General features: G+C 47.4%; 1 protein-coding gene across 1 annotated transcript; it reads left to right on the top strand.

Annotated features, from left to right (window-relative positions):
* Nucleotides 1-7126: 7126 nt before the first annotated feature.
* Nucleotides 7127-7720, top strand: LOC139412700 (uncharacterized). The gene has a single exon (XM_071159360.1). It carries the CDS (start codon nucleotides 7127-7129, stop codon nucleotides 7718-7720), a length of 594 nt encoding a protein of 197 aa, XP_071015461.1.
* Nucleotides 7721-8620: the final 900 nt, after the last annotated feature.

Below are 8620 nucleotides of genomic sequence, written 5' to 3'. Positions count from 1 at the left end.
GGGAAGCCAGTTTGGATTTGGCTTCAGACCAATCACATCACATCACAAAGCCAAACATCATTATTGACAGAAAAAAAACTTGAATTGTTGCATCTCGTTGTGTTGTTGTCCTCCAGTGGTTAGCTAGCTAGCTAAAATCGGGCCTTTCCTAAATTAGCCATCGATGGAGATAGGGATTTGGACTTGTGGTTTTACTTATTTCTCCGTACTGGCCAATGATTATAAAGGGGATTCTGATACAACCGTATTTTCATACATTGTGCCTCTGGCCTATGTACAAAAGGCTGTGAAGTATTTGTTGTTAATCATATCAGTAATGTTAGTTCCTCATATCAGAGCTGTAGTTCCTCCCACCGGTGAAGTGGAGCAGCAGAGCATGCTGGGTGATTTCCAGCTCAGAAAAGAAGATCAGTCAAGGGAGAGAACGTTCCAGACATCCTTGTGTTTTCTCCAATTAGCTTTCATTGTGTTAGCCGAGGCCAGTGTGCATCCTTGTTGATACAACACACACACACACACACACACACACACACACACGTTTATTGGCTCTTAACCAACCGTGCTATTATGTTTGTTTTTTTGCATTGTTTGTAACTTGTTTTGTACATAATGTGAATAATGGAATATTTCCAAAGGGTTCTGAAAATCCATAATTTCTTGTTCTCCCCCCCCCCCCCTCCCCCCTCACCGATTTGTGTTGTGGTTCTTCATAATAAGCCTACTATATATATATATATATATATATATATATATATATATATATATATATCATGGTGTCAAGGCATATGAACTAACAGGTTTTTAGAGCAAAACAACACAATTATCCCATTATTGTATTATGATTCCCATCACAATTACAACAACGTACTTCATCTGACTCTTCAATTACTACATATTTATTCCTTCAACAAACACTTGCCACGTGTCCAATCGTTTTACAGTTGTAACACGGCAGGCAGGGCCTACAGCGGCTTCTGTACAATACGGTCTCGCCTCATATCTCACATACCCAAGTTTTACCTGAGTCAGGAGAATCACTTCCTCAAACCACAGTAAAACGATCGGCTATCCTCCTTCTTTCCATCTATCATTCGGGTCCAACGACACGCGTCTACCACTACTGGTATGTTATCCCTAAACCCCACAGCCTCTATGTCCAACGACATGCGTCTACCACTACTGGTATGTTATCCCTAAACCCCACAGCCTCTATGTCCAACGACATGCGTCTACCACTACTGGTATGTTATCCCTAAACCCCACAGCCTCTATGTCTAACGACATGCGTCACCACTACTGGTATGTTATCCCTAAACCCCACAGCCTCTATGTCCAACGACATGCGTCTACCACTACTGGTATGTTATCCCTAAACCCCACAGCCTCTATGTCTAACGACATGCGTCACCACTACTGGTATGTTATCCCTAAACCCCACAGCCTCTATGTCTAACGACATGCGTCTACCACTACTGGTATGTTATCCCTAAACCCCACAGCCTCTATGTCCAACGACAGATGACATCTTTAACCGGTGTCCGACTGAAAAGCCAACAACGAGTCAGATATTTCACCAGATGTATAAATGTGAAGCATCCGCTTGGCGTTTCCTCTCACTACCAAATATGGTATTTTAACCAGGTAACCTAGGACAACAACCAGGTAACTACCAAATATGGTAGTGAGAGGAAGCCCAGTGGCCGGCAGTGGGAGAAGATGGAATGAGATGGATTTTTGGTCGACATTCTTGTAGAGCCACAGAGCTTATGCCTTTTTGCGCTTTTGACACACACGAAATCAACATCATACCGCTCTTGGTCATTGTGACCGGTTCCACTTTTCCCAACGTGTCCTTCAGCATCTTTGAGACCGTAAAACGGGTCACTCAATGCCAACTTCCTTGCTGGTGAAACTATTTAGCCCTTCTACCTATCTTCTTCGTCATCAACTTTGTCCCTTCTTACTCCACTCTTCTTCACCAACTTTATTCGCGCCAAGAGAATCGCACAATGTTTCCGCCATTGCTTCCAAAGTCTTGGGGCGAAGTGCTTGCTGCATCCCAATATGGCGAACGGAGTAGTGGAGATTGGGTGTGTCGAAGGGAAATGGGTGCCACAGATACTGGTTCACTACATTGGGCTGCAGGTACCCATACTGGTTCTCTACATTGGGCTGCAGGTACCCATACTGGTTCAGTACATTGGGCTGCAGGTACCCATACTGGTTCACTACATTGGGCTGCAGGTACCCATACTGGTTCACTACATTGGGCTGCAGGTACCCATACTGGTTCACTACATTGGGCTGCAGGTACCCATACTGGTTCACTACATTGGGCTGCAGGTACCCATACTGGTTCTCTACATTGGGCTGCAGGTACCCATACTGGTTCACTACATTGGGCTGCAGGTACCCATACTGGTTCACTACATTGGGCTGCAGGTACCCATACTGGTTCACTACATTGGGCTGCAGGTACCCATACTGGTTCAATATACTGGAACCCCAGTGAGATCAGATAGAATTGACATGGGATGTTTAGATCCTTTTGTTGAGGTGTCCACCTCTACTGGAGCTCTGTTTACTATCTCTGTGCCAGGCTTCTCAACAGTGCTGTTTACTATCTCTGTGCCAGGCTCCTCAACAGTGCTGTTTACTATCTCTGTGCCAGGCTCCTCAACAGTGCTCTGTTTACTATCTCTGTGCCAGGCTCCTCAACAGTGCTGTTTACTATCTCTGTGCCTGGCTCCTCAAAAGTGCTGTTTACTATCTCTGTGCCAGGCTCCTCAACAGTGCTGTTTACTATCTCTGTGCCAGGCTCCTCAACAGTGCTGTTTACTATCTCTGTGCCTGGCTCCTCAACAGTGCTGTTTACTATCTCTGTGCCAGGCTCCTCAACAGTTATGTTTACTATCTCTGTGCCAGGCTCCTCAACAGTGCTGTTTACTATCTCTGTGCCAGGCTCCTCAACAGTGCTGTTTACTATCTCTGTGCCAGGCTCCTCAACAGTGCTGTTTACTATCTCTGTGCCAGGCTCCTCAACAGTTATGTTTACTATCTCTGTGCCAGGCTCCTCAACAGTGCTGTTTACTATCTCTGTGCCAGGCTCCTCAACAGTGCTGTTTACTATCTCTGTGCCAGGCTCCTCAACAGTGCTGTTTACTATCTCTGTGCCTGGCTCCTCAACAGTGCTGTTTACTATCTCTGTGCCAGGCTCCTCAACAGTGCTGTTTACTATCTCTGTGCCAGGCTCCTCAACAGTGCTGTTTACTATCTCTGTGCCAGGCTCCTCAACAGTGCTGTTTACTATCTCTGTGCCAGGCTCCTCAACAGTGCTGTTTACTATCTCTGTGCCTGGCTCCTCAACAGTGCTGTTTACTATCTCTGTGCCTGGCTCCTCAACAGTTATGTTTACTATCTCTGTGCCAGGCTCCTCAACAGTGCTGTTTACTATCTCTGTGCCAGGCTCCTCAACAGTGCTGTTTACTATCTCTGTGCCAGGCTCCTCAACAGTGCTGTTTACTATCTCTGTGCCAGGCTCCTCAACAGTGCTGTTTACTATCTCTGTGTCAGGCTCCTCAACAGTGCTGCTTACTATCTCTGTGCCAGGCTCCTCAACAGTGCTGTTTACTATCTCTGTGCCAGGCTCCTCAACAGTGCTGTTTACTATCTCTGTGCCAGGCTCCTCAACAGTGCTGTTTACTATCTCTGTGCCAGGCTTCTCAACAGTGCTGTTTACTATCTCCGTGCCAGGCTCCACAACAGTGCTGTTTACTATCTCTGTGCCAGGCTCCTCAACAGTGCTGTTTACTATCTCTGTGCCAGGCTCCTCAACAGTGCTGTTTACTATCTCTGTGCCAGGCTCCTCAACAGTGCTCTGTTTACTATCTCTGTGCCAGGCTCCTCAACAGTGCTGTTTACTATCTCTGTGCCTGGCTCCTCAACAGTGCTCTGTTTACTATCTCTGTGCCAGGCTTCTCAACAGTGCTGTTTACTATCTCTGTGCCAGGCTCCTCAACAGTGCTGTTTACTATGTCTGTGCCAGGCTCCTCAACAGTGCTCTGTTTACTATCTCTGTGCCAGGCTCCTCAACAGTGCTGTTTAATATCTCTGTGCCAGGCTCCTCAACAGTGCTCTGTTTACTATCTCTGTGCCAGGCTCCTCAACAGTGCTGTTTACTATCTCTGTGCCTGGCTCCTCAACAGTGCTCTGTTTACTATCTCTGTGCCAGGCTTCTCAACAGTGCTGTTTACTATCTCTGTGCCAGGCTCCTCAACAGTGCTGTTTACTATGTCTGTGCCAGGCTCCTCAACAGTGCTCTGTTTACTATCTCTGTGCCAGGCTCCTCAACAGTGCTGTTTACTATCTCTGTGCCAGGCTCCTCAACAGTGCTCTGTTTACTATCTCTGTGCCAGGCTCCTCAACAGTGCTGTTTACTATCTCTGTGCCTGGCTCCTCAACAGTGCTCTGTTTACTATCTCTGTGCCAGGCTTCTCAACAGTGCTGTTTACTATCTCTGTGCCAGGCTCCTCAACAGTGCTGTTTACTATGTCTGTGCCAGGCTCCTCAACAGTGCTCTGTTTACTATCTCTGTGCCAGGCTCCTCAACAGTGCTGTTTACTATCTCTGTGCCTGGCTCCTCAACAGTGCTCTGTTTACTATCTCTGTGCCAGGCTTCTCAACAGTGCTGTTTACTATCTCTGTGCCAGGCTCCTCAACAGTGCTGTTTACTATGTCTGTGCCAGGCTCCTCAACAGTGCTCTGTTTACTATCTCTGTGCCAGGCTCCTCAACAGTGCTGTTTACTATCTCTGTCATTGTCTGAGTGAAGGATGTCAGGTACGTGCAAAGTGTGTCTTTAGTTTTCGGATGACCGTTTTCATGTGTGTGTGTTCTCCAAATGGTCCACTTCTCTGAAGTTTGAGAGATAATCAACTATAACTATGTAGTCTCTGTCGTTGAACTGGAACAGGTCCCCCCCAGGGATGCTTTGGTGCTTCGTGTGGCCTCTGAGTCTGTTTCTACTGCTTCTCACCCCCATGCAGTGCAGGTGCTGCATTGGCCCATGTATGTTCTCAGCCGGCCTGTAGACTTCTCAGACATCCCTCGATTCCTATGTGTGAGGAATGGATTCTCTGCATTATCTCTGACCTGAGGCTAGCTGGCACAACGACTCGCTCACCTCCTGAAGATAACTCCTTTTGCACACTCAGCTCATCTCTGTTGTGAAAATACATGGCTACTTCCAAGGGTACATGCTCTTACACTTCAGGCCACCCCTTGCAGGATCACATGTTTCAGTGTCTGGAGCTCCTGGTCCAGCTCAGTGGCTCTCTGGATGTGCTTTAGTCTCTCGCTTGACACAGGGAGGTAGTGTATCATATTGATTGATTTCACTTGGACCTCCACAGGGCCTCTGTTGTCTTGTTCTGTGAGGTACGCCCTGCTCAGGGTGTCGGCCAGCACCACATGTTTTCCCCGGAACGTTTCGGAGACTGACCTCGTAGTTTTGGAGTCTCATGAGCATGTGTTTTAGTCTTTTTGGTGCTCTGAGGAGAGGCTTTGTCAGGATGCTCTCTAGAGGCATGTGATCTGACTGCATTTCCACAGTTCGTCTATACAGTCCATTCAGAAAGGATTCAGACCCCTTGATTTTTTCCCCCATTTTGTTACGTTACAGCCTTATTCTAAAATTGATTAAATTGTGTTTTTTTCCTCATAATGACAAAGCAAAAAACTGTTTTTTTTTTAGAAATTTTAGCAAATTTATTACAAATAAAAAACGGAATACTTGGAGTTTGCCAAAATGCACTTAAAGGACTCTCAGACCATGAGAAACAAGATTATCTGGTCTGATGAAACAAAGATTCAATCAATGAATCAATCAAATTTATTTATAAAGACCTTTTTACATCAGCTGATGTCACAAAGTGCTGTACAGAAACCCGGCCTAAAACCACAAACAGCAAGCAATGCAGATGTAGAAGCACGGTGGCTAGGAAAAACTCCCTAGAAAGGCCAAAACCTAGGAAGAAACCTAGAGAGGAACCAGGCTATGTGGGGTGGCCAGTCCTCTTCTGGCTGTGCCGGGTGGAGATTATAACAGAACATGGCCAAGATGTTCATAAATGACCAGCATGGTCAAATAATAATAATCACAGTAGTTTCGAGGGTGCAACAAGTCAGCACCTCAGGAGTAAATGTCAGTTGGCTTTTCATAGCCGATCATTCAGAGTATCTCTACCGCTCCTGCTGTCTCTAGAGAGTTGAAAACAACAGGTCTGGGACAGGAAGCACGTCCAGTGAACAGCTCGGGGTTCCATAGCCGCAGGCAGAACAGTTGAAACTGGAGCAGCAGCACGGCCAGGTGGACTGGGGACAGCAAGGAGTCATCCGGCCAGGTAGGGCTCAGGTCCTCAGAGAGAGAGAGAGAATTAGAGAGAGCATACTTAAATTCACACAGGACACTGGATAAGACAGGAGAAATACTCCAGATATAACAAACTGACCCTAGCCCCCCGACACAAACTACTGCAGCATAAATACTGGAGGCTGAGACAGGAGGGGTCGGAAGACACTGTGGCCCAGTCCTACGATACCCCCGGACAGTGCCAAACAGGCAGGATATAACCCCACCCACTTTGCCAAAGCACAGCCCCCACACCACTAGAGGGATATCTTCAACCACCAACTTACCATCCTGGAGAGAGTTTGCTACACTGAAAGTAAAGGGGCTGAATAATTTTGCACGCCCAATTTTTCAGTTTTTGATTTGTTAAAAAAGTTTGAAATATCCAATAAATGTCGTTCCACTTCATGATTGTGTCCCACTTGTTGTTGATTCTTCACAAGAAAATACAGTTTTATATCTTTATGTTTGAAGCCTGAAATGTGGCAAAAGGTCGCAAAGTTCAAGGGGGCCGAATACTTTCGCAAGGCACTGTACATCAGAACATGTACATAGTGAACTCGTACATATACTTACACATATACAATACTTGTAAATATAAAATAATAATACAGTATTTCAGAACGCGACCTACTGCTTGCATGTCAATATCAGACTGGGAAGAATATACGTTCTCCATCTCCACCCTAACTGGAGAAGGGGGAAGCTGCATTCCAATATGCCGACCGGAGGACGGGTGGCTGGTTGTGTTGAAAGGAAAGTAGTGGGCCTGTGGAAAGGAGTGGGGGTGTGGAAAGGAGTGGGCCTGTGGAAAGGAGTGGGGGTGTGGAAAGGAGTGGGCCTGTGGAAAGGAGTGGGGGTGTGGAAAGGAGTGGGCCTGTGGAAAGGAGTGGGGGTGTCGAAAGGAATGGGGGTGTGGAAAGGAGTGGGGGTGTGGAAAGGAGTGGGGGTGTCGAAAGGAATGGGCCTGTGGAAAGGAGTGGGGGTGTCGAAAGGAGTGGGGGTGTGGAAAGGAGTGGGCCTCTGGAAAGGAGTGGGGGTGTGGAAAGGAGTGGGCCTGTGGAAAGGAGTGGGGGTGTCGAAAGGAGTGGGCCTGTGGAAAGGAGTGGGGGTGTCGAAAGGAGTGGGGGTGTCGAAAGGAGTGGGGGTGTGGAAAGGAGTGGGCCTGTGGAAAGGAGTGGGGGTGTCGAAAGGAGTGGGGGTGTCGAAAGGAGTGGGCCTGTGGAAAGGAGTGGGGGTGTCGAAAGGAATGGGCCTGTGGAAAGGAGTGGGGGTTTCGAAAGGAATGGGCCTGTGGAAAGGAGTGGGGTGACGAAAGTGCTCTGCTACACAGTACTGCGAGAGGATGAGTCTGAATCGTATTTCACTGTTAGTTTTAAACAAATAACCTTTACTGATAAAACGGACTTCTGGCAAACAGTTGTGGCAAACCTTTGGCCCATTTTCTGCAAATTTACGGCAAGCTCATATTCAAATCAAATTTCACCTTACTGTGGAAATGCTTACATACAAGCCCTCAACCCACAATGCAGTTCAAGAAATAGAGTTGATACAATATTTACTAAATAAACTAAAGTAAGGGGGGGGGGGGGGTCAATGTAAATAGTCCAGGTGGCCATTTGCTGTTCAGCAGTCTGATGGCTTGGGGGTAGAAGCTGTTCAGCAGTCTGATGGCTTGGGAGGTAGAAGCTGTTCAGCAGTCTGATGGCTTGGGGGTAGAAGCTGTTCAGCAGTCTGATGGCTTGGGGGTAGAAGCTGTTCAGCAGTCTGATGGCTTGGGGGTAGAAGCTGTTCAGCAGTCTGATGGCTTGGGGGTAGAAGCTGTTCAGCAGTCTGATAGCTTGGGGGGTAGAAGCTGTTCAACAGTCTGATGGCTTGGAGGGTAGAAGCTGTTCAGCAGTCTGATAGCTTGGGGGGTAGAAGCTGTTCAGCAGTCTGATGGCTTGGGGGTAGAAGCTGTTCAGCAGTCTGATGGCTTGGGAGGTAGAAGCTGTTCAGCAGTCTGATGGCTTGGGAGGTAGAAGCTGTTCAGCAGTCTGATGGCTTGGGGGTAGAAGCTGTTCAGCAGTCTTGTGGCTTGGGGGTAGAAGCTGTTCAGCAGTCTGATGGCTTGGTGGTAGAAGCTGTTCAGCAGTCTGATGGCTTGGGGGGTAGAAGCTGTTCAGCAGTCTGATGGCTTGGAGGGTAGAAGCTGTTCAGCAGTCTGCTGTTC

This window comes from Oncorhynchus clarkii, chromosome 7, assembly GCF_045791955.1.
Source record: "Oncorhynchus clarkii lewisi isolate Uvic-CL-2024 chromosome 7, UVic_Ocla_1.0, whole genome shotgun sequence".
Taxonomy (NCBI): Eukaryota; Metazoa; Chordata; class Actinopteri; order Salmoniformes; family Salmonidae; genus Oncorhynchus; species Oncorhynchus clarkii.
Note: the sequence above shows the minus strand (reverse complement) of the source record. Positions and strands in the feature narration are given on the sequence as shown.

Bases quoted from the DNA above. Each gene is read 5' to 3' on its own strand.
- LOC139412700 (XM_071159360.1), top strand. From the start codon at position 7,127: ATGCCGACCGGAGGACGGGTGGCTGGTTGTGTTGAAAGGAAAGTAGTG.